The sequence below is a fragment of the Tursiops truncatus genome, chromosome 1, assembly GCF_011762595.2.
Source record: "Tursiops truncatus isolate mTurTru1 chromosome 1, mTurTru1.mat.Y, whole genome shotgun sequence".
NCBI classification, from domain to species: Eukaryota; Metazoa; Chordata; class Mammalia; order Artiodactyla; family Delphinidae; genus Tursiops; species Tursiops truncatus.
This window is the reverse complement of record NC_047034.1, coordinates 183,543,333-183,567,267: the sequence shown is the minus strand read 5'-3', so window position 1 is coordinate 183,567,267 and position 23,935 is coordinate 183,543,333. Positions and strand designations below refer to the sequence as shown.

The 23,935-nt window shown below is 66.1% G+C and overlaps 3 protein-coding genes across 53 annotated transcripts in view; 1 reads left to right on the top strand and 2 right to left on the bottom strand.

The window, feature by feature from the left end:
* On the top strand, window positions 1-6,017 carry LOC117308462 (tyrosine-protein phosphatase non-receptor type 11-like). The gene is made up of 12 exons (XM_073798061.1): window positions 1-1,310; window positions 1,992-2,178; window positions 2,255-2,374; window positions 2,572-2,685; window positions 2,855-2,951; window positions 3,194-3,273; window positions 3,624-3,779; window positions 3,991-4,122; window positions 4,828-5,155; window positions 5,344-5,492; window positions 5,565-5,662; window positions 5,812-6,017. The coding sequence occupies exons 1-12, from the start codon at window positions 886-888 to the stop codon at window positions 5,864-5,866; spliced, it is 1,941 nt and encodes a 646-aa protein (XP_073654162.1). The 5' UTR covers window positions 1-885; the 3' UTR covers window positions 5,867-6,017.
* A 1,452-nt stretch (window positions 6,018-7,469) lies between these two features.
* On the bottom strand, window positions 7,470-14,107 carry RNF223 (ring finger protein 223). Of its 2 annotated transcripts, none has more exons than XM_033846249.2 (2): window positions 10,145-14,107; window positions 7,470-8,694 (listed from the first exon to the last, which is right to left on the bottom strand). In XM_033846249.2, exon 2 carries the CDS (start codon window positions 8,683-8,685, stop codon window positions 7,927-7,929), a length of 759 nt encoding a protein of 252 aa, XP_033702140.1. In that variant the 5' UTR covers window positions 8,686-8,694; window positions 10,145-14,107; the 3' UTR covers window positions 7,470-7,926. The 2 variants fall into 2 exon arrangements, with proteins under 2 accessions (XP_033702140.1, XP_073654172.1); XM_073798071.1 differs by lacking the exon at window positions 10,145-14,107 and adding an exon at window positions 9,000-10,138.
* Window positions 14,108-14,245: 138 nt separating this feature from the next.
* The window catches only part of C1H1orf159 (chromosome 1 C1orf159 homolog), a 29,558-nt gene continuing 19,868 nt past the window's right edge, over window positions 14,246-23,935 (bottom strand). For 7 of the 50 annotated variants that reach the window (XM_073797977.1, XM_033845920.2, XM_073797979.1 and 4 more), the window contains exons 3-12: window positions 23,765-23,853; window positions 22,699-23,515; window positions 22,348-22,511; window positions 22,163-22,238; window positions 19,496-19,582; window positions 19,114-19,179; window positions 17,336-17,470; window positions 16,718-16,743; window positions 16,573-16,603; window positions 15,799-16,205 (exon numbers count right to left, since the gene is read on the bottom strand). In XM_073797977.1, coding sequence (XP_073654078.1) covers window positions 15,799-16,205; window positions 16,573-16,603; window positions 16,718-16,743; window positions 17,336-17,470; window positions 19,114-19,179; window positions 19,496-19,582; window positions 22,163-22,238; window positions 22,348-22,511; window positions 22,699-23,515; window positions 23,765-23,836 — 1,881 coding nt within the window. In that variant the 5' untranslated portion in view covers window positions 23,837-23,853. The other 43 variants (XM_073797894.1, XM_033845815.2, XM_073797915.1 and 40 more) reach the window with 42 other exon arrangements.

Below are 23,935 nucleotides of genomic sequence, written 5' to 3'. Positions count from 1 at the left end.
ATCCCAACACCGGCGGGGCTGAGGCGGAGCGGCTGCTCCTGTCCAAGGGCCGGCACGGGAGCTTCCTGGCAAGACCCAGCAAGAGCCGCCCGGGGGGCTTCACGCTATCCGTCAGGTGGGTGGGTGGTGCTGCCGGGTGTGGACAGGCCCCGAGGTCCCGCAAGACTTCAAGGGGTCGGAACACCCTCAGCTGGGGGCACAGCTGGGGATCAGGCTCCCCAGTCCTTCCAGAGGGGGTGGGCAGTGAGGACCCTTGCTGGGGGCGAGATCTTGGGGGGGAGTCTGGCAATCCTGGCCAGGTGGCCTCTGGGCAGGAGGGGGCCACTTAGAGAGGCCTTCAGGGAGGGCTCCGTGAGGTGGGCTTCGGCAGGGCCTCCCTCCCACCCTCTGAGGGGCCTCAATGGCTGGGATCGTGCCCCCATCTCCTGGGGATGCCACACACTGGGGGTCTCGCCGGAGACCTGAAAGGGCCAATGTGTGGGGAGCATGGGCAGGAGGAGTCACGACCAGTAGAGTGGACAGCCGGATCCGTGTCCATCCACCCTGGGTGAGGCGGGTCAGTCTGGGGTCTGGGGAGGGGTCTGCCCAAAGGGCTCCAGATCCTTCCGGGTTTTCTACTAAACCTGGGCAGCAGGCGGGATGAGGTTAGCCCTCAGGATGGACCTCCCTCACCTTGGAGACACAGACATTCTCTCCTGGGGCCTCCCAGGCCACACTGGGACACCTGGGGAAGCAGTCTCGGGGCCCCAGTCCCCCATCCTCTGGAGCCCCTGGGCAGGTGGTCTGGAATGAGGCAGAGTCTGTCCGGAGAGGCTGCCCCAGCCTCGGCCTCCAGGCCAAGGGAGAGTCAGGCCTGTGGTCGACAAGCCCGATCTTGGCTGCCCCATGGGCAGTGGGGGTGGGGTGCCCGCCACCCAGGGTGGGGCCCGGACACTGGCTGGACACGGGGAGCTGCAGAGGGGAGGGGCCTGGCCTTGGCCGTGCTGTTCGTGGCAGGGGGACAGCAGAGGCCGAGATCTCAGGGCAGGAAAACCCCAGGCACTGTTCGGGAAGCTGAGGGTGGTGATGGGAGCAGCAACCCCCAACGGCGGCTGGCGCACCGGCCCTTCCAGGCGCCACGACGAGGTGACCCACATCAAGATCCAGAACACAGGCGACTACTATGACCTGTACGGAGGGGAGAAGTTCGCGACGCTGGCCGAGCTGGTGCAGCACTACACAGGCCAGCGCGGTGCGCTGCTCCGAGAGCGTGGCGGAGCCCCCGTGGAGCTCTGGCACCCGCTGAGCTGCCAGGACCCCACATCGGAACGGTAAGCAGCTGGGTCTGCATCTAGCCAGGCTTCTGTGTCTGCTCAGGTGTGCGTGCGAGTGACCGAGGGGGCAGGGGCCGCTGGGCATGGCCTCTGGGTGTCCTCTGCCCCCAGGACTCAGGGTCAGGCTTGGGCACAACTGTGGCAAAACTGAGGGAGCGTACTGCACCCCCTCCCCCGGGGTTCTGGCCTCGTTTCTTCCAGGTCCCAGGCACCAGCCACAGGGGTGAGTGCGGGGTGGGAGGGCTGCAGCCAGCCTGCCCCCTGCCTTCCTGGCTGGTGACTTGGGGAGAGCAGGTTCCCCCAGCCTCGGTTTCCCCATGTGCACTGCGGAGGTCTGAGCCAGCTGCATCTGCCGTGGAAGCAGGGTGCGGCTGGCCTGGGGAGACCATCCTGCTCCTCCTTGCTGAGGACGAGGCTGCCACCTGGTGGTCACCCTGGGGCACTGCAGGGCCCGCCTGTCCTGCCTCCTGCTGCTTTCTGGGTCGGAGGAGGGTCGGAGAGGTGGGCAGGGCTGACGGAGGCTGGCCTGGGTGCGGGTGCTGCCTGGGCCCCCGAGGTCTGGGTGGGTCTGTGCCTCTCTCGGTATCTGTGTCTCAGAGCCTTAGGCTACATGTGGGTCTGTGTCCCTCACCTGGACAGGCTGGGGCCCCTGGTCTCACCTGTGCCGTTCTGGGCCAGGTGGTACCACGGGCACCTGTCTGGCAAGGAGGCCGAGAAGCTGCTGATGCAGAAGGGGCGTCCGGGCAGCTTCCTGGTTCGGGAGAGTCAGAGCAAACCTGGGGACTTCGTGCTGTCAGTGCTCACACAGCAGCTGGACAGGGCGGACCGCCAGGCACGCGTCACCCATGTCATGATACACTTCCAGGTAGGAGGCAGTGGCCGGGGTTGGGGGGTGACCCAGGGGAGGGGGCACCACCGGCCGCTCACTGCCGTCCCCACAGCCAGATGGGAAGTACGATGTGGGAGGCGGCGAGAGGTTTGACACCCTGGGAGATCTGGTGGAATGCTACAGGAAGAACCCTCTGGTGGAGAGGTCAGGGACTGTAGTGCACCTCCAGCAGGTATGCCCCTGGGCACCTGAACCTTGGGCTCTGAGTGGACTTCTCCACCTGGGGGGGCAAGGGATTCTGGCACAGCCCCACCCGGGAAAAAGGACACCAGGCTGGCGCCGGGTGGCGGAGGGCAAGGGTGTGGGCGCCGGGGCACTGTGGGGTCCGCTGGACCCTGCTAAGCTTGGACGCGGGCCTCTCCCTGCCAGCCCCTCAAGACCACGAGAATCAGCGCCACAAGCATTGAGAGCCGTGTGCGGGAGCTCAACGAGGCCATGGATGCCAGCGAGAAGGCCAAGCAGGGCTTCTGGGAGGAGTTCGAGGTGCCGGACTGCTGCCCGCTCCGCCCCGCCCCCCCCCCCCCCGCCCCAACTCCCATCCTCTGGGGCTGTGGCAAGGGCCAGCAGAGGGGTGTGGGTCAGGAGGTGTGGGTGGGTGTTGAGGGCTCCCGGGAAGGGTTGGGGCCACGGGCTAAAGCCCCACTTCCCCCAGATGCTGCAGCAGCAGGAATGCCGGCTCCTGTATCCCCGGAAAGAGGGCCAGCGGCTGGAGAACAAGCCCAAGAACCGATACAAGAACATCCTCCCCTGTGAGGCCGGGGCCTGGGGCCACATGGGGGGCCAGGGCTCCATTCACCACATTCAGGGGCCCATCTGGCAGAGGGGTCCTGGAGGGTGAAGGCAGGGGTCATTCCCCACCAGTGGTGTGATGCCCCCTCTTGCCCCTTCGTCCTTTGTCTCTGCTCACCACGGGTCAGCGGGCCAGGAAGCAGGTGGGGTCCACGAGCATCCCCTCTGCCCTGGAGACCTAAGCGGCATCTTCCCTTCCCAGTTGATACCACCCGTGTCATCCTGCGTGATGTGGAGGACAGCGCGCCTGGAGCCGACTACATCAACGCCAACTACATCAGGGTGAGTGTGCATGAGGTGTGGGTGGCCAGCTGCACGCGTGGCCCCGCGTGGATCAAACACCAGTCACCCCATCCCCCATAATAATGAGCCTGGAGCTCTGAAGTGATCTGTGGACCTTGGCAAGACAATAGATATTCAGGGGGATATTCAGGGTGCGGCAGTCCACAAGGGGTCCTCAGAGGGGTCCTCAGAGCCTGCTGGACAAAATATTGGTCCTAAGACCCTCCCACCCTCGGCGGACTGCGTGTGAGCCACTGGGCTACTTTGCATATCATTTGCATCAACTTGCATTGGTCCTCTGGCACTTTAATTCCTGGAAACAGCAGGCAGTTGACCCCACCTCCTTTCAGAGTGACCCAGAGGAGAAGCCAGGCCACGGACCAGGCAAGGTGTACATCGCCACCCAGGGCTGTCTGCCAACTACGGCAGCTGCCTTCTGGGCCATGGTGCACCAGGAGAACACGCGTGTCATCGTCATGACCACCAGAGAGGTGGAGCGAGGCCGGGTAGGGGCTCAGGCTCGTGTCCCTCCCCTCTGCCTGCCGCATGCCCCACTGGACCGGTGCTGGTGCTGGCCCAGCCTTGCTTCTTCAGTCTTAGGGATGCTGGGGGAGCAGGGAGGGCACTGAAGAGACCCCGTGTGTGTCCCACGGGGCAGAGGGGCAAGGGTGCTGGTGGTCTTCCAGTATGGCTGATGCCATGCCCCCACCCTCCCAGAACAAGTGTTTCCGATACTGGCCAGAGCTGCACGGCAGCCAAGCGTATGGCCGCCTGCGTGTGTGCAACGTTGCTGAGCACCAGGCCCAGGGCTATTGTGTGAGGGAGCTGCAGGTGTGGCGGGCAGACCAGGTGAGCCTGGAGGGCAACGAGACCTGTGGGGCCAGGGTCAGAGTGGTCGGGAAGTCCCCAGGTCTGCGCTGGGGTGAGGAGGCCCTGGGCTGGCCCTGGTGGCTTGCACGTCCCTCAATCCAGTGGGCACAGTCTTGGACTGGGCTCTGCTGGGCAGTGTTTCCAGTCGGGCACGTTCTCAGCCACAGTTGCCTGGCTCCAGGGCGGCCTCACACCCACATGCACCTCTCCCTCCAGCCCTCCCTGGGCCGTCTCAGCACCTTCGGCCTCCTTTGTACGCTGGTGGTGCCCATTCCTTTCCCAGGCACAGATCCCTCCTGGCCAGTTCCCTTTGTCTAAGCACCTGGGGGTCCTGCCAGCCTCTGCATTTGGCCTTTCCCAAATCGAATTCACTTCCCAGAAAGCTGCTCTCTCCCCCAGACCATCTTTCTTCCTTTCCCCAGGCACCTGAGCCTCCTGGGGCCATCTGGGGGGGTCCCCCAAGCCCTGAATCCCATCTTTTCCTCCCACTCCCTCTTGCTCTGTCCGGGCCCCGCTGGTCACTCCTTCTGGCAAACCCCACCGCGCCACAGCCTGCCTCCTCCCGGTTCAGTCCCTGGGCCCCTCCCCACCGAGGGTCACAGCAGCGTCAGCCTCGACACTGCGCGGAGCGCCTGGGACCCGCCCAGACCCCCCGGCTGGCGCTCACCAGCCCGCCCTGCCCAGGAGGAGTCACCGCGCACAGTGGCGCACTGCCAGTACTTCGGCTGGCCGGACCACGGAGTCCCGGCCGAGCCCACCGGCGTCCTTGGCTTCCTGGACGAGGTGAACCGGGCCCAGAGCGGCATGCCGGGGGCCGGACCCATGGTAGTGCACTGCAGGTGCGACCAGGGACGGGGCGGGGCCAGCGGCACAGGTGCCACCGGGGAAGGGGCCACGGCTTTGTCCCGTCAACTGGCCACAGGCCTCCTGGTCCGTCCCCACAGCGCCGGCATCGGACGCACCGGCACAATCATTGTGATTGACATCCTGGTGGACGTCATTCGCAGGCAGGGTGAGCCACCTCAGGCAGGCCCCGCCCCGCAATCGAGCCCCGCCCCTCCCATCTAGCCCCGCCCCGGTACCGGCCCCTCCCCTTCCATCTAGCCCCGCCCCCCTGCAGTTGCCGGCCCCGCCTATTTCATCTGGCCCTCCCACCTCCTCCCTGCCTCACCGCCCCGCCCTGAGCTCGCTCGTCCCCAGGGCTGGACTGCGACATCGACGTCCCCAAGACGATCCAGCATGTGCGGCGGCAGCGCTCGGGGATGGTGCAGACCGAGGCGCAGTACAAGTTCGTGTACCTGGCGCTGCAGCGGTACATCCGGGGCGAGCAGCTACGCCTGCGCGAGCAGGTGGGGGCAGGGCCGGGCCGGGGCGGAACCTGCGGGGGCATCACCATGGTGACCAGCGGCCCCTCCCCTCAGCGCGAGTCGCCCGAGGAGCGCGACTCCCTGAAGGCGGGCGCCTCGCCCGCCGACCCCGGCTGTAGCCCCGGAACCGCGCCGTCCCGGGCGCCGGCGGCGTGAGTGGGGCGTCAGGGACCGGGGGTGGGGGTGGGGCGGAGTCCCGGCAGGGAGGCCTCGGGGGCGTGGCCCGGGCGTGGGGGCGGGGCCCGGGGCGAGGGGGCGGGATCGCAGGTGGCCCCCAGCCGAAGCCCGTCTCCGCCCGCAGCACCCCGGAGGCCTCCGGCCACGTGTACGAGAACCTGCTGCGCCTCTGGCCGTGAGGGCCCCGAGTGCGCGCGCCCCGATTGGGGCTGGAGCCGTGCGAGAAGGCGGGAGCCCAGCAAGGCCGGCCCTCGCGTTCCTCCAAAGGACTGTGTTTAGGATTGTGCAGACCGGCGCCCAGCCCAGAGCGTTGCGGGGTTGGGGGGCGGGGGTCCCGGGTCTGCCGCTCAGACCCTCCCTGACCAGGTCTGCACGTCCAGAAATGGTGAGGGAAGGTTAGGAGATCCGGTGTCCCTGCCCCTCCTGGAGGAGGGGAGGCAGGGCTGCAGGGCTGCGGTTTGTCTCAGTGTGGGAGGCCACCAGTGACCACCTGCACGGCGCAGTGACGATGTGTGACCTTTTGTGTGCCACACGTTTGAGTGTCAGCCTGTATGTGGAACACGAGTGACCAGCAAGTGAGTGCCAGTCCGTGGTCACCAGCGTTTGTGCCCCTCTCCCCTGCATCCTGCATGCTCCCCACCCCTTCCAAGCTGCTTCTCAGCCCTGCCCACAGCCGTGGTCTAGGATGTGGGCCAGGCAGTGGCTCCGTCCCTGCCGTGTCCAGGCCTAGGCCAGACCGTCACGTTGCTGTCACGAGTGGACACGTGTTTGTTGAATGAGAGAATATGTGGCGTGCTCGTGTGACCACGGAGACGAGGGCGAGGCTCCATGTGTGCCTGGCTGGTTTGTGATGGTGTGACGTCACTGGCCTGTGGTCCACGGCTGCACCCTCCCATCATGGATGTCCCTGTGGCTTTGTGGTCTCAGTAAAATGCCTTCTTCTCAGTTCTGCGTCTTTGTTGGGGCCTGGAGAAAGAGAGCATGTGGGTCCCCATGACTGGGCCCAGCTTCCCCAGGGTGTCCCTGAGCCAGAGGCCCAGCTGGTAAGAGCAGGAAATCCTGGGCTTTGGGGTGAGGGGTGAGGAGGCTGGACCTGTGCGAGCCAGACCGGCCTGGCCTCTCTGCCATGCCAAGCTGGCAGTGCAGGATTCCTGGGGCTGAGGGCAGAACCGGGTGGGGGAGGGGTGGGGGCTGGCAGGACTCCCGCCCGCCCTCGCGACACTCGCTTCACCAGCCAGGCCTGGCCCGGCCCGGGAAGGTCTGCTGGAGGAGCCTGAGGTCTGTGGGTCTTCAGAACACGCTGGTTGTCACCAGTCCCTCTTCCGTGCACACTTGGACTTCGGTTCCCGGGGGCCACGGGGTCCTGCGGCCCTCCAGTCAGGGCTCCAGGCGGGACTGTGGGGCCGTGACTTCTGGGGGAGGCGGCCTGGTGTGACCGTGGTGGGGGCTGGGGGGGAGGGCCCTGGACCAGGCCAAGGCCCCACAGCAGTCCCGCCTGCCTCAGGTGCCCCATGCCCTCTCCATCTCCTTGGGAGAGCCTCACGGCCCCCGGGGGCAGCCAAGTCCAGAATCGCCGCAGCCCATCCACAGCCCAGAGGGGACAGCAGTCGGACGCCCTAGAACCTGCGGCCATCCACCCTAGGTGCTGCTGGGAGTGCAGTCCAGTGGGGGTGTCCTCTGGATTGAGGGTCTTTGCAGAAGGGGCAGACTGGGGGTTTTTCTGGAGGGAGGGGCTTAATGGTGCAGGAAAGAGGACACAGAGAGTGAGGACCCCTTACCAACTGCGAGTACAAAATAGTTTATTTAAAAATGTACAGTTCAGGAGGGTGGGCTGGGCTCCCCGCCACTGCCCTCTGTCCCCCTGGCCACCCGAGGGAAGGGGCCAGCCCTGCCTGGGGAAGGGAGGAGCCGTGGGCGAAATGTGAAAATAAAAGAAAGATGGCGAGCCCGCTCCCTTTTCAGCAAGGGGCTGGTCTTGCGTGCGATTCACAGTGTGTATGGGGAAGGGGCCTCGCCAAGCTCTCTCCTGGACCTCGGTCTTCCCATCTGCAAGATGGAAGTTAGGGGGGCGGCCTCTGGGGCCCACAGGGATCTGGGATCTCTGGGAGCTCGGGGGACCATTTTGTCCACCCCACAGGAACCAGCCCCAGAGAGCGGGGGCAGGTGTGCCGAACCGGGTGTGGGTTCCTCAGAGATCCCAGGGGGCTCCTCTGGGATCCCGGGGGTGGGGGCGGTAACCCTAGTTGTCAGCCAGGGACCCGAGCGAGAAGGTGGCGGCGGCGGGGGCAGTGGCAGGGGGTGGCCGGGGGAGGCAGTGCAGGCTCCCGGTCCTGAGCGCGCACTGCACGGGCCAGAGCACCACGCAGAAGAGTGCGAGCAGCAGCACGGCGATGACTGCTGCGCGCCTCCAGTCCCTGCGGCGGGCCCAGCAGCGGGCCAGGCAGCCCGGACGGCGGGCAGGGCCCGGGGTGGGCACGGGTGCTGCGGGCGTGGCAGGCTTGCTCGGGCTCACGTCCACGTACACAAAGCCGGGCGCCGCAGGGCCAGGCGCAGAGGGTGGCGGGCGGCAGCACAGCTTGGTGCCCTCCAGCCACACGGGCTCCTCCCGCCGCAGGTGTGCTGGCATCCGAGCCTGCAGCTGGCGGCTGGTGTGCAGCGCGGGGGCCCCGGCAATGGGCACGGCTGTGGGCCGCCGGCAGAACGGGCAGGGCACGACCTCGCTACCCGGCTGGCCTGCGGGCCGGGCGGCTGCCATCCGCGCAAGGCACTCCAGGCAGAAGACGTGGGTGCACGAGAGCTCCTTGGGTGTCCTGAAGATGTTGTCGTAGCCCGAGAAGCAGATGGAGCATTCCAGCGGGGAGGCCGTCTTCTCTGATCCAGGGCTGCCGGGGGACCTGGGGCTGCCGGCCGAGCCGCGGGACCTGGGCACTGTGGCGGTGGGGCTGCTCCTGCCGGCAGGCGGCGGGGCCGTGTGCCACACCTGCGGGCCTGATGACATGGTTCTGGGCTGTGGGACAAACAGAGACCCCTGTGAGTGACCTCGATTGCCCCTTTCCTGCAAGGTCTGTCTGTCGCTGTCTCCCCGTCCCTCTCTTGCATCACCCAGAGATTCCGGGAAGGACACTGCCCATCTGCAGGCACCCCCACCAAGTCCCACCTGTCCCTGGCTCAAGGTCTTTCTGCTCAAGTTGTAACCCTGCGCTCCCCAGCCCCTCACCTGCTGAGTCAGGGCTCAGCATCCTGGGGTGTCCCAGTCTGCCTGGGCCATGTGGACCACTGCTCTGTAGACCCCTCCCACCAGCCCTGGCCTACCTGGACGTGCCACTGGGCAGAAATAAAGGTGATGATGACGATGGCCCACAACAGTTACTATTTACATCGGGGCTCTGCCAGGGTGGGCCCTGGGCACATGACACAGAACAGCCACGGTGCAGAAGAGGCGGCTCGGAGGCTGGGGTGACAGCCAGCGGGGCCCAGGCTCTCACAGGAGGAGTGTGGCTCTGGGTCAGGTGAAGTGGGTTTGAACACAGGTCCCAGTGTGGGCGGCCGATTTGGTTGGCACGCACCCGACCTGCGGGCAGTTGTGTGAGGGTGGGTGCCAGGCCTGGCTGGGTGAGGGCTGGGACTCTGGATCTAGAGCCGGCCTGAGCTGGCTGCGCTGCAGGAGACTGGAGGGCCCGAGCAAGGGTGGTGGCCATGGCCCGAGGAGGAGGTTTGTCCCCCAGCCACGGCCTGAACCTGCAGGGCTGCCTGGTGCTGGCCCTCAGGGCCTGGAAGTGACCCTCAGCCTGTGGCCAGGGGAGCGGGGGACGGGGTGCTGGATGAGCCCCAGCCATCCTCCCTAGGCCGGCCCGCCACCTGGGAGCGTCACACCAGCCACAGCTGCCATCAGGAGGCAGTGGGATGTTCTCCCTCTTGCCTGCTGCCCCTTCACGGGGCCCAGGTCTCCTTCCCAGACAGCCACGTGGCTCCTGCTTGGAGGAGGGCGGGTAAGGGGCTGACTCGCCCTTCACCTTCACGACGGACAGAGGAGGCCAGGGCCTTGGGAAGACGCTGGCCACGTAACCCCATGGAGCCCAGGAGGCCCCCCAGGGGTGACCTGACCCTGACTTGCTGGTCAGTCCAGGAGGGATGGTGGGATGACTTCGCAGTGACGTGTCACGAAGGCTCAGGGGTTGCTGCCTCCTGCCGGTGACCGCCGTGAGTCACGGTGACATCACTGTGATGTCACCAGTGCCCCGGCATCGCAGCATGAAGCGTCATTACGTTTGGTGACAGCAGTTGCCACAGGCCAGGCGGCAGCCTCAGCAGGGTCTGGGGGTACTGCAGGCTGCCCTCCCCCAGCCAGTTCACCCCACATAACCGGTTCCTTGGCACGGAGGCCCCACCCCTCTGAGGAGGTGCCCCACCCTGAGCCCGTACAGGTGAGAGGTGAGTGCCAGCTGAGCCAGCCTTACCTGGTAGCTGGGGTCAGCGGGGCCCAGGCACGACCCTCTTGGCTGTCACGGCCAGGCTGCGGCCGCGAGGTCACTCGTCCTGGCAGCGCTGGGTCCTTCCCCTCCCGGCCTGGCTGCTGTTCCTCTCCAGGGCCGCCGGGGGGGGGGGGGGGGGCGGGGGGCCGGGGGGCGGGTGTGTGCACTCCTCCAGGTGTGGAGCGCTGTCTGAGGCGGGTGTGAGTTCTCTGGGCGTGGGCTCCCGGCAGGTGTATTTATATACTTGCTGGGATCATGCTGGCCGGGGGCGCGGCCCGCTTCCGGGATTGGCTGGCCTTCTGTCCTGTCCCTGGCAGGCTGGGCAGTCAGCCGAGGGCGGGGAGTCAGAAGTGAGAGGTCTGGGGTGGAGCCTGGGGTGGGGCTGGGGGTCGGTAGGGCTCTGTAGTCTGGGCAGGTCTGGGGAGGTGGCTGGATGCCTGGGTGAAACCTCTCCCCTACCCCCGTGGCCCCTGAGATGCCGGAGCAGCCCCTCCGGAAACAGATCTGCTCACCAACCCTGTTCCAGGTGGCTGCACCTGAGCTCCTGGGTGGGCCCCCCGGAGGGTCCCTGCCAGGAGCCCCCCACTCACGATCAGCTCACTGATATGCTCCCCGAGCAGCCCCTGCCGCTCGCCCCAACACCTGCCTCATCCGTGTGGCTGCCCACCCCAAACTTGGGCTTCTGCTGCCCCCGCCCATCCCTCCCCACCTACAGCCTTTGGGGGCCGGGGGGGGAGCTCCCTGCTCTGGGTCCAGAGAGTGGGGTGAGGGGTCAGGGCTGGGAGCACCCAAGGGCTGAGCCAGGGGTGAGGGCGGGCCAGGCGCCGGGCTGGCCACACGAACTTGTTTCAGGGGAGCGTCTGCTGGGACACCTCAATTACACATGTAGGGCAGGGACTCCAAGGCAGCGCCCACCCAGCCAGGGGAGCTGCAAGTCTCCCGGGGGACGGGGAGCGGTTTCAGCCAGTAGGTACGGGGTCCCAGCAGACCACAGGGCCAGCCTGTGCAGAGGCCTGGCTGGAGGGCAGGATGCAGGGGGTGAGGGCTGGGCTGGAGGGGCCCGGGTCCTAGCCAGGGGCTCCCCCATCTGACACCTGATCCTGGCCCCAGGGTCACAGCAGGCTCTCCCCCACGCCCCGTGGCTTCCCTGCCCCCACCCCGCAGCCGTACGCAGCACACCTCAGTGTACACCTGATCTAGACTTGGGGCCCAGCCCTCCTGAGATGGGACCCCAGTCACGAGCCTGTGGGGAGGGGATGCTGGGCTTGGCGAGGCTGGGAGCAGCGGTCCACCCTGGTGGGGGACGGCCCACCTCATCCCCACCCACCGGGCAGGGGCCCCCTGACTCCTCAGCGGGTAGTCCAGGACCCCCGGAGGCTGCCCAGCCCCAGTAGCACTAGGAGGGGCACTGACAGCCAACAGAAGTCAGAGGTCAGCAAGAGGAAGACCCTCCCTCAGCGTTAGGAGGTGGGTGCCCAGAGCAGGCTGCCTGGGCCAGACCCCAGGAGGAGCCACAGCGGGCTGGGGGGGCAGCCAGGCCTGCAGCCACAAGGAGGCTGAGCTGTGGGGTGGCTGCAGGGGCGGAGGGGACCTGGGCTTAGGAAGGGGCTGGGGCTCCCGTGTGCTCCAGGAAGGGGGAGGAGCCTCAGCCAGGGGCTTGACGAGGGGGTGAGGAGTCTCTGTGAGGGGCGGGCCAGTCCGTGCGAGATGGGACTCGGGGTCGGTCACATGCTGCCTCCAGGAGGCATCCTCGGTTCTCTGAGAACACCTTCCCAAGGCCTCCTGGGAACCTCCGGGCTCCTCAGTGGACAGTCAGTGCCCAGAGGCAAGGGGACAGGAACACCTGAGGGATGTGCCATCTGCGGTGGTGGCCAGGGCTCACCGCACGGGATCTCAGCACACTTGGGGCCCACCTGGTCCCCACACACCTGCTTGCTCTCCACATTCACGAGGGAAGAGCAGCTGCTCCAGGTGTGAGCGTGGGCTTCGCCTGAGTGGGTGAGCTGTTCACCAACCCAACCCGGCTAGGTGTGCGAGCGCACGTGTGCAGGTGTCTGCGTGCGCGTGCAGGTGTGTGCACGCGTGAAGGGAGCACGGCGGCCGGCACGTGACCCTGGGGCTGGGACTCACTTGCCGGACCGGGCAGAGAACGAGGCCCACGGCGACCGCCCCTGTCCAGTTGCGGCTCTCAGATGTGGGGTCCCGGAGTCCTCAGGACACCTGGGAGTCCTGGGCTGGACACAGAAGCTGTCCTTGGCCAGAGGGGCAGGAGAGAGGCCTGCCCCCCAAGGGGTGGGGTGAGGACCAGCTTCAGATCCCTGAGGGCTGCCGGGGGCACATGAAATGGCCAGTGTGGGGAGAGGTCCCCACACGGGTGTAGAGTCTGGTGTCCCCCACAGGCCAGAGGCTGGGCTGAAGCCGGGGCTCGGGGGGCGCACTTGCGCCCGGCCCCCCCACCCCCACACACACTCTGGGCTCCCGACAGGCTTGGTGAGGCCCTCTGGCCATGAGGGGACTCCTCCGGTCCTGTCTCTCCAGCACCCAGCACTGAGCTTGGTCCCCAAAGTCGGCCTGGCCTTGGAAGCCGGCTCCTACTGGGGCCCGGCGCCCAGGCCCCTGCCAGGCCCTCTGCCCTCGGGTCACCCCCTCAGGCCCTGCTCGCCCTGCCGTGCTGCCACCTCCCACCTCTGCAGTGGGTACGGCCTCTTGCTGACCTCTGACTTCTGACAGCTCTGGGTGCTCCTCCGGCGCTGAGTGAGCGGATGAATGGACCAGCGAGCTGCAGCGTGGCCCCCGGGCCGGGCTCACCTCCCGGGGCAGGGGTCCCCGTGGCGGTTGACACAGTGGGGCTGGGGGGACGACGGGCGCCCCACCTGCCTGCTTTGGCCCGAACTGATTAGCCCACAAATCGGCCTTATCTTGGCTTCTTATGTGAGGGCCTGGAGTCCGGGTGAGGAATGGGTGACGGAGAGAAACTGGGGAGGCAGCTGTGCGTGGTGCCCGGCCCAGACGCCCTGCACCTGCCAGCTGCCCCACCCCCATCTCGGGTGCCCCCCAACCCTGCCCACCGCTTTCTGGCCAGGATGCCCATCAGGGTCACGGGCTCACAAGTCCAGTGATGCCCCCCCAACTATTTGGGGGCCTGAGACAGTCGCACCCAGGCCCAGGGGTCTCCGGCGGCTGAGAGCCCAACGGGCCAGGCCACACAGGCCTGGGAAGTCAGGGGAAGCATCTCACGTGTGGGGACCAGAGGGCTGCAGGCTGAAATGCAGAGTTGAGTTTTGCTGCCGGGGATGGGGCAGGGCTGAGGCTGGGGGCTGCAGGCAAGGCAGGGGACAGGACATTAGAGAAGAGGGGCTCTAGGGGGCCCCGGGGAGGCCGAGGGTCATCTTGCGCCCACAGGAACCCCATGGGCGACCCACAGCCCCTTAAGGCTGTCAGCCTGGAGGCAGGAGGTTCCCGGGCAGCCGCCCCCCAGAACAGAGGGCAGAGCCTCCCCGCAGCCCTGGCTGTGCTGACACAGCACCCAGGGCCAAGCAGACGCCCCCCGGGTGCCCCGATGGCTGCAAGCCTGACGGGGTGGGCCAGGCTCTCTGCCCTGCCCCAGCTGTGTCCTGGCGGCTCTGGCTGGGACGCCCGGGATGAAGCCCGCTGCCAGTCGGCAAAGGTCCCTCCAAGGGCCACCCACCCACGGGATCCCACCTCCCCAAGGTGCCGCCAGCCTGCACTCTGTACCCACGTGTAGCTTCCTCCTGGGGGCTGTGAGCCGGGCACCACGGTGACCTCCCTGAGAGGCCCCATGGGTGCCCTGGCCGCACGGGGGCCTGCAGTCACCTGTGACTGCATGTCCCCCATGGGCCCGGTCACTTTACAGAAAAGCCCCCCTGGGGGCACCCACACTCTTTCCCATCTCAGTCCTGACGGCTGGGGGCCACCAGGGACTCCTGCTCTCTGAGGCAGCTTGGGACAAGCCCCCTTCTCCCGAGGCTAAGATCCTGAGGGCTCCCTGCCCTCCCCAGTGCGAGGCAGGGCTCGGCAGCAAGGCTCCACCCCTGCTGAGGAGCTGGTGAACCTTGGGCCGGCGAGAAGGGCCTGAGTGGTTTATTGACGCTGATTTCAGGTGGCCGCCCCTCTCAGCTGCCGGTCAGTCATCGTTCATGTCCTGGCGACCGAGCTTGTGTCCATAAACCACAAACACCGCAGTGGGAATCCCAGTGCAGAAAGCAGGAGGCTGGCCACACAGGCCCTGCCGTGGGCCCCGCGGACGTGGACCAGACACCGGAGGAGAAAACGTCAGTCCCCGTGGAGGCTCTGGGGAGGCCAGGCAGCACCCTGCCCGTGCTCAGTGGGCACCCCGACGCTCCCCCATTTCCACAGGAACCCAGAGCCGTCCCTCCGCAACCGGCCGAGGCAGGGAACACGGGCTGCTGCCTCGGGGCAGGGGCAGCGGGACAGGACTGCTGGCCAGGGCGGCCCTCGGCAGGTCCAGCGAGACAGCCAGTCCAGGCGGCAGTCACAGGTAAACGTGGCCCCGGGTTGACACGTCCCTGGGGGGTCTCGACCTCCAGCAGCTTCGGGCCAGTGTCCATCCCAAGGTGGATGAGGACCTCCAGTGCCTGGGGCCCAGGCGGGGTGCAGACGGCGGCAGCGTGCCTCTGGGACTTCTATGCAAAGTGCTTTCTGCTTAAGCACAGGTAAGAGTCAGCAGGAGGCCAGGCGACTCACTCCCGCAGCGCCTGCAAGTGGGCAGCTGTGGCCATGCAGGACAGCCCTGCGGGCGCCTGAGCCCAGGGGCCGGTTTGCAGGCCCCAAACTGCCTGTGTGTGGATGCAGCCGGACCCCCCAAAGGCCTCGGCCTCACTGCTCTCAGAGGGGGTGCGGGGGGTCTGCCCACCATGGGCTCCAAGGTGGAGGGGCACCCGGGTCCTGCAGGTCGTCTCTCCCGAGGAGCCTGGACCCCACGCGGCCTGGTTCCCCGGCCCGGCTCAGGGCCAGAGGCTGGAGTGCTGCCCCGGGTCAGTCACGCTGAGCGGCTGTGTGCGCTGAGGAAGGCCTGCGGGGCAGGCGGCTCTCACTCCACATCTGTGGCTAGAGAGGGACGAGCCAGGGCCGTGTGCAGGCCTGTCCTGAGGCCTCGCTGGGCAGCGCCCAGCCTTCGTGTGGGCCCCCCCTCAGCAGCACGCGGGGCTGTGGATGGGCCGCGGGATCAGACGTTGCTCACCCGGGCCTCCACGGAAGAGACAGCAGTGGGGCCCACGTCCCTGTCCGAGGGCCGCTCGCGCCGGACGTAGCGCGGCTTCCGCACTGAAACAGGGTCAGAGACAGGCGGGATCAGAGTGGGGCCTGGGGCGGCAGGGAGGGCCTGGGGTCGTGGGCCTCCCTGGGGCTCACGGGAGGGGGGCTGGAGCAGCCGCCAGGGAGGAAGCCCACCGGGCTCCAGCTCCCGGACACCTGGCGCCCCTCGGCCCGGGAGAGGGCCCGGCTCTCCCGAAACACAAAGGCACAGGTCATGTGATGCGCTGCAGGGTGGATGGTACCCCCCCAACTACAAACGCATGTCCACACCCTAAGGCCCAGAACCTGCGGGTGCAACCTTACTTGGAAAAATGGTCTCTGCAGATGTGATTATCTGATGGGCCCTAAATCCAGCGACCAGTGGCCTCGGGAGGGGGAGGGAGACACAGAGGGGAGAAGCCAGCGGAAGATGCAGCAGCGGCTGGAGGGATGCGGCCCCAAAAGCCCAGGGACGCCTGGAGCCCCAGAGGCTGGGAGAGGCAGGAAGGACCCACCCCAGAGCCTCCGGAGGGAGCAGGTGGCCTCCAGAACCGTGAGAGAAGACATTTCTGTTCTCCCAAGCCCCCGGCCGCCCCAGGAGACTGACGCAGGCACCTTGTGCTTGGACATGGCGCTGCTTTGGAGAGATCAGACAAGTGTCTCACTGGACAGGGCAGATCTCGCCTTGACCGAGGGACTTCTCTGTCCCCAAGGAGGAGGATGTCCTCACCTGTCCCCACTCCAGACCTCCACACGGTGGCAGGAACACGGTCTGGGGAAGAGGCAGGTGGCCTGTGTGACGTGACCTCTGTGCTCACAGGGTCAACTGTGACACAGCTACTGCTCAGGAGGGACCACGGGAGGGCCCCGTGCCGGCCACTGGCTCCCTGCTCAGGCAGAGCTGGGACCTGGTGGAGGGCTGAGGGTGGCAGGGCTGACCCCTGACCCGTGTTGGGAACACCCCGCCCCCCTCGACAGACACAGCATCTCAGGAATAAAAGGAAAAAGGCACGAAAGCTGTGGATGATGAAGAGGGGCTTGGCCAGCACCCCTGCAGGGGCCATGGGCCTGGCGTTTTGAAATTCCCACGAGAGACGAGGCATCCCGACAGGGCGAGGGACAGGAAAGCACTGACGCACCTGAGGACGGAGGTGGGGGAATCATCGCGGCCTTGAAAAGGGGAAAAGGCACAGTGAGAACTGGAGACGGGATGGCCCCCAGCCCAGACACACAGACACCCAGACGCACACACACGGGGCCTCAGCCCACCTATCAGGTACTTACAGCTTCGCCAGGCTGCAGGCTGGGGGCTGTAGAGGAGAGCACAGGTGTCACCTGGAGGCCACACAGCTGCCTCAGCCTGGGGGGCCCTCAGCCTGGGCGGGGGTCCCTCAGCCTCGGGACAGGGGTCTCTCAGTCTGGGAGGGACCCTCAGCCTCTGCTGCTGGGCCCTCAGCTTGGGCAGGGGTCCACAGGCCTGAGGTGGGGGTCCATCAGCCTGAGGGTTCCACAAGCCTGCAGAGGGTCCCTGGCTCCAGGCTCACTCCAGTCCCTCACTCCCGTGCCCAGCGGTGCCCTCAGCCTGCCCGGCCCCATCTCCCACCACACTCCGGTGGTGTCCCGCCAGCGCTCTGGGGCCAGCCGCCCCCACCCCCAGCTTCCCACCAGAGCAGACAAGCCAGCCTGCAGAGTGTCTGCCCCCGTCACCCTCCACACTGAGACCCCACGACATCCACCCAGAGCACTCCCAGGACGTGACCGCCCCTCTTATCCTCAGGCCCGAGAGCCACGTGACAACCCAGTCCCCTCCAGAGTGCCGCAGATGCGGCCTTGCACCGGACACCTGCATCTCGGCCCCAGCCCCGCTCCGTGCCCCCGGGCACACCCCGGCAGGAGGGGTACCTTTGTTTCTTCCATAGAAGACGTCAGGCAGCTTACTGGCACGCTTGAGGTAGAAGAATGCAGCCACGGAGAGGATGAGGCCCGAGCTGATGAGAAACGTTCCCAGGAAGAGGGAGGCTGCCACCTGGGGGCCCCCTGCAAGCGAGGTGAGGGCTGCCAGGGGTGCACACCTGGGCTCCCGCAGGGGCCAAGGGGTTCACACACAGGGGTGTGGGTCCCCCCTGCACTCGAACTGCCCAGGCCTCAGGTTCTCCGGGGCGTGGGCTGTCAAGACGTTCAGTGATCCTGGCCCCCGAGCCCCCCATCTCCTCCCTTGACACTCAGTGCAGACTCTGGGGCCCCCGTGGCCCTGGCATGTGGATACACCCCACCTTGCCTCTCTGGAGCTGGTCAGCTGTCACCCGGGGTGGCCCTCCCAGCACCAAGATGCCTGCTGTCTTCACCTCCACAGGTCCAGGCGGGCCGGCGGGCGGATGCCCAGCTGGAGGCTCTGCGTTTAGGTGCCCGTGGGAAGCGCCTTTCTGACCCTGACACAGGCACAAGGCCGGCCACGCTAGAGCCTCAGGAGGGACGGGTTCCAGCTACACGACCCCAAACTTGCCAACTGGAAGCGGGCTCAACACTGGACTGCAGGGGCCTCATCTGCCACCCTCTGCTGCAAGGCCCAGGCCCACATCGCAAGAAGCTGGGGCTGTCTGGGCCCACCCTGCCCCAAACACTGCTGGTCGGCCCACGCCAGCACAAGGCCACTTGCTTCCGGTCCTGAGACTCGCAGGGAAGGCCTGAGCCGTTGGTCTATGTCAACGTGTCCTCTGCTGAAGGACCAGGATCTGGGGGGTCATGACCCCCATCGCAACCCAGTCACCTCAGAAGAGGTGGCTACACCCTGGGGCAGGTCCCGCACCGTGACTGCAGTGGTCACTGGTGGCCTGGGCACCACACTCCCGCAGCCTGGCCACTCCCTGTGGCTCGGCCAGCGTCTCAGGTACGACAGGACGCCTCACAGCAGGAACAGGCGGGGTACCAGGGCGTCTCCCGGGTCTGCACCTGAGGACCAGGTGGTATGGAGGGCATGTCTGCCTGCCTACAGCGTCTCAGTTCCCTCCAAGACCTATGTCCTAGAAGAGCCACCGGGGACGGTGCAAGGGGACTTCAGATGCCCTCCCACCTTGGAGAACTGCACATCCTGAGCTCCCAGGGACCAAGGGGCCGGGGGGCCTCTGAGCCAGGCAAAGGGTTAAGACATGCAGCCCATTCAGAGGCACATGGGGGTCCACGCCAAGCGACCCCAGCCGCACCCACCCTTTTGTTTATTTATTTTTTGCGGTACACGGGCCTCTCACTGTTGGCGGCCTCTCCCGTTGCGGAGCACAGGCTCCGGACGCGCAGGCTCAGCGGCCATGGCTCACGGGCCCAGCCGCTCCACGGCATGTGGAATCTTCCCGGACCAGGGCACGAACCTGTGTCCCCTGCATCGGCAGGTGGACTCTCAACCACTGCACCACCAGGGAAGCCCAGCACCCACCCTTTTAAGTCAAGCCCAGACCCTGACTTCAAAGCCGGCTGAGCTTCCATGCCGTCCGGGGTCCTGCTCCGTGACCAGGGCTGGGTCCCAGGGCTGGGTCCCGGTACAGAGCTCTTGTCTGGGGCGGAGCCTGCCCTTGACTGTGGACGTGGCCCTGCCGTGGCCAGCATCGGCGATTGGGTCTGCGCTGGGAATGGCTCTGATGGTGCCCTTGTGTCCCCCCGGGACTGGTCCGGTGAGCCGAGAGACTTACCAAAACTCGGCCGCCCAGGCATCCCCGTGCTCCTGTTCATGGGGAAGTGCGCGCCCCGGGCAGTGACTGCGGGGGGAACAGACCAGTCAGTGCGGCTGGCTCCACAGGCCGCCCAGACCCACGTGAGGTCCTGGACCAGGCACAGGGGCCCCGCAGAGGACCCCTGGGGAGCCAGAGATGCAGCCCAAATGGGCCGGAAATGAGACATGGAGGTTGTCCTGGGGGGCAAGCGGACTCGGGGAGAGGGCTCCTGGGAGGTGTCCACCGAGGGACAGTGGCCCAGGTGTGGGGACAACAGCGAGAATTCCCACCCTTTCCTCCAGAACATGGAGGTGTGGACCCTTGGTGAGCAGCAGGCAGGGGGAGGGGCGGGGGGACATACAGCCTCTGCACTCGGAGCTGTTGTGAGTCCCGTTCCTGCAGCGGATGCAGCTGACGGTCCCGTCCTCGGCCCGGTGCCCGTAGCAGCCTGTGCCGGGAGACAGGAGGCTCGGCTCAAAGCAAGCCCACGCCAGCCAGCTGCCTTCGGGGAGCGCTATGCTTTGAGTTGTAAAACCACATTCATTCCAGGACGCTAGTTCACCCACTCTGGAGCTTGGATAGACTTCAGAACAAGAACCGCCTCTGCGGGAACCGCAGCCAGCCCTCTCTCGCACGGGCATTCCCACCGGCCCCTTGCCAGGTGCCTCGGAAAGGGCTGCAGAGGCCCGGATGGGGACCCGACACTGACAGGTGCCGAGTATACACGCTGGAGGGGACGAGAGGCGAGCCCCACCTCCCACATCCACCAGGGGCTGCAGCGCACTCCCACTCAGCCGCCACGAGGGACAAGGGGCGTCTGCGCCAGTGTGCTGCCGCCCGCCCCCCGCCCCCGGGCGGCCCAAGCACACTCGACCCGCGTTCCTGCCCTGCCCAACGCCGCGGCCAGCGGCCTCCCCACAGCCTGCGGCCCGACCTGGGGCTGGGAGCTGTCCAGCGCTTGCCAGCCGGCGGTCTGCAGGCAGTCCACCTGGCCCACTGCACCCTTTAAGGGCAGAGATTGCGTCTTACACCTTTATTTCTTCTCAACACCCCGGCACGTAGCACGGGCTGAGAGAACGTACTGGAGAAATATTGGTTGCAGGTGCTGGAGGCCGGCACAGACTTGACCAGCACGCAGTCTGCACACAAACGGGTCCCCTCAGAGGAAGGCCTTCCTGCTGTGACGCCAAGCAGATGGCAGGGTCTGAAGAGTGACGGGGGCGCACGGGCTGAGCGCCGTGCCAGGAGGCCACGTCAGACCCAACGTGGAATCATACAAGTATCAGGAACAGGCCTTCGTTTCTCGTAAGACCAGGGCTTCTCTTCTGAAGTAGTTGGGCTCTTTCCCTTCACTCGGCATTTCTTGGGAGGGGCTGACCTCTGGGGGGGCTGATCGAGGAGGCCTAGGAACATGGGGTCCTGGGTACAGACCTGTCGCCAAGGCAACGATTCTCCCGAGAGCTCCCTCCGCCAGCCCCAAGGTACCTGGGCTCCTTGGTGAAGCCGCCAGGGCTGCTGGCCACAAGGAGGCCCTGCGCTGTGTGTGCAGGAACAAAGCACAGCTGGGGGCCAGGCCCAGTAACCAGATCTAAGGAGCAAAGGCTGACTTTGCTGAGCCTTAAAGCCCCTTGAAAAGCAGCGCAGGGCCTGGCTCACTGGGTTCCCTGCCTTGCCCAGTGAGTAAGGAAGGTCACCGCCCGGCAGGACCAGGGACCTCAGGAAGAGAGGAGTTCACGCAAACCTAGAGGTACTGCAGGCAAAGTCTGGAGCTGAGTCCTTGGCTCGGCCTCCTGGACTCAAGAGGCCCTGGGAAAAGGCCAGCAAAGCAGACTTCAAAAGCGCCTGGTGGTCAGTCGCTGTTGTGGCTAAATTTCCTTCAACAATCAGGCCAAGTTTAGTGAGGCTAGGCTTATTTGTAAGACAGTTAGTGTCACTGTGACTCTCTTTGGTAGAAAGCGGGCTGGCTGCGGAGAGAAGTGACCTTTCAGTAGGAAACTCTGATCTGCCTGATGGAGCAGATTCCAGTCCTGACCCGGGCCTCGAGGCCCAGCCGCCTGTAAACTGGACCGGGTGCTGAAATCTCCCAGTCTCCCCCACTGTCTGGCTCTGACTCTCCATACTAACGTTTCCGCTTCTCTCCCACCCTTCTGACCTGGTATCACAAGGACCAGAACTGCCGTTTCCCAAAGCCCTGCAAACTGATGTGAACTTCAGGCAGTCACCTCGACAGGTTGCGGCAACGGCGGGCCACTGGGAAAGTTCCTGAGACTAGGGCTGCGTCGAGGGTCTCCACGCTGTCCCCGCCCCACCTACTGCCCACACACGGAGGTTTCACCGGTGGGAGCCCACCCATAATCCTCTTCCTGAGCTGAGTGTGACGGGACGGGCTGTCCCAGGACTGAGGGTCAGTGAGACACGGGAGCTGGTGCTCATCTGGTTCCTTTCTGCTCGTTCCATCTGTTTCCCCTCCCCTTTGCCGACCTCCTATCCCACAACTTCTAACCCAAATCTCTCCACAGCTACCAACTTGGCTTTTAATATGTGAAACTTTCTGAAGGTAAAGTCTCAAGTGGGGAGGAGACAAACCCCATATGGGAGCTGCCCCCCGCCCCCCAACCGGGAGAAGACGGGAGTCGGGCGACCATGTTACAGTCATCCCCGTCTCCCTTCGGCTGCCCCAGTGTTTTAGCCACTTGCCCACAATCGCCTCCTTGTTCAACCTGATGTGTAAGCGCTGATTCTGCCACTTACTTGGGACTCCACTTCCTCCCATGTCCTGTAAAACCTGTACACGTTTCTGTACTTTGCTGCTCCTGTCTTATGTCAGCTTACCTCCGGGCAGCTGAAACTCCCTGCGAGGGAAGAGGCAGTCTTACCTGCCCCCACCCCGCAGGCCTGGAGCCACCGTGTCCTCCTGGGGTCCTGCCCCCACCTCCCAGGACGAGGCCCCATCACGCTCGCTGCCTCTGCCCACCCCTCCGGCCCCTCCTTCCCGAGGCCATCTAGGCTTGCTCATGCCAAAGCTCACCTGGGCCACACAGGTTAGTGCCTGGGCAGGTGGCGTTGGTGTCCACCACGTCCACACAACACTTGGGCTGCTGGCCCTAGAGGGGAGATAGTGGTGAGTTTCCAGACCCTGCGGCCGGGCAGCTTGTGCGGGCCAGGCCCAGGGCGATATCCGCAGAGGGGCTCCCAGCAAGCTCACCCCAGCACCTGGGGCTCTGGCCTCTTGTAGTCAGCGTCTGGTGACTGTGCCTCGCTGACCCAGAGCAAGGTGAGGACGCACGGCCACACCGCACAGACGCTCCCTGGGACAGCACTTGGTGTCCGGCGAGCGTTTGGTGACTGAACCAACAACCGAAGTGTTGGGCTGGGACCTGCCAGGGCACAGTCCGTGGCACCTGGACTCCCAAAGGCAGGAATCCCTCGGGGGATCCCTTGGGGCCCACCCAGAGATTCTGTTGGGGGTGGGCTGGAGCAGCCTGGTGGGCAGGGGGTGGTCCTCTCCTCCACTGCCCGCCCACCCTCCCCTTGGGGCCTCCCTGCAGCCCCTTCTTTTCTCACGGGGGTCTCCTGGGTCATGGGAAGAGCCGCCACCTCTCGCCTTGTGGGCCACAGGTGGGCACAGGGCAGGCATTTCAACCGTGGAGTTATTTATATTAGTCGCCACTTGCAGCTGGTGGCTTTGAAAATCAAAAGACGAAGCTGCTAAGAAAGGAAGCACATATGTTTCTGGGCAGTGGTGAAACAGGAAGGTAACTCCAGGCCCCCTCGGCCTCCCTAGTGAGAGGCCTGTGCAGCCCTCACAGCGCGTCTGCCCGCGCTCCCGACCAAACAGCCCACATTCCTGGACGCTCCTGCGATGCTTCTGCAAGTCTACAGGCACCTCCATTGGGGGTCCAGCTCGGCCCCCACAGAGGAAAGGCCAGGTCCACGCGCAGGAGTGGGCGCTGCGGGCACTGCACTCACAGACCAGGCGGCGGCAGGGGCCTCGGGAGGCGTCCGGGCAGCTCCGCTCCGTGCGCTCAGCCCAGCCGAGCTGGTTTCCCAGGACTAGCACGCTGTGATTTGCAAGGGGCACCTCAGGGCGGCTGAGGAATGGTGGGCGCATCCTGGACTCCAGGGGGCCGAGGCCAAGCCCGAGGGGGAAGCCTGGCCGTCCTGTCCCACCCAACCCGGCAGGGGCAGAGTGGCTGGAAGGCTCACCATCCTGGAGGACGAGCAGCTGGGTGTGTGCACACATGGCCGGGCACCTCCAGAAACCACAGCCTGGCACACCTGTGTCACCGGCTTGGGAGAGCCATGACCTGGCCGAGTCTGAGCCTGAAGTGGGCGTCTCTGTCCGCCCCACTAGCTGTGGCCAGTGCCAGTGGGGGCAGCTCTGTGGAGACCCTATTTCAGCTCCAGAAAGAGGTCTAGTTGGGCAGAGGGAAAGGAGGTTCTAGCAGGCAGAGTGGAGCGGGTGCCAGGGGCGGGGCTGTGCATCTGCTGCCCGCCCAGAGGCACAGGCCCCTCTGACCCTGGCAGTGGGCACGGCCAGCATCTCGGGGGCCGGGACAAGGGTGGCACCTAGAGGTGGAAGGGCGAGCCCCTGGGTGAAGAGCCCACGAGCCACGTGCTGGGTGCTCACCGCACTTCCTGAGGATCTACTGGCAACTTCCACCAGGAGGCTGGCCAGGAGGACGGCGCGCTGGAGCGCCATGTCCCGGAGCTCAGGGTCTGCGAGAGAGAGGGGTGCCGTGTGGCCACAGGCGACGCCTGGCAGGGCAGGGCACCGGGCGGGGGCCAGGGCGCAGGATGC

Bases quoted from the DNA above. Each gene is read 5' to 3' on its own strand.
- LOC117308462 (XM_073798061.1), top strand. From the start codon at position 886: ATGGGCAGTGGGGGTGGGGTGCCCGCCACCCAGGGTGGGGCCCGGACA. The intron at 3,780-3,990 runs GTAGGGGCTCAG...CCACCCTCCCAG, and splicing joins GAGAGGTGGAGCGAGGCCGG to AACAAGTGTTTCCGATACTG. The intron at 4,123-4,827 runs GTGAGCCTGGAG...CGCCCTGCCCAG, and splicing joins AGGTGTGGCGGGCAGACCAG to GAGGAGTCACCGCGCACAGT.
- RNF223 (XM_033846249.2), bottom strand. From the start codon at position 8,685: ATGTCATCAGGCCCGCAGGTGTGGCACACGGCCCCGCCGCCTGCCGGC.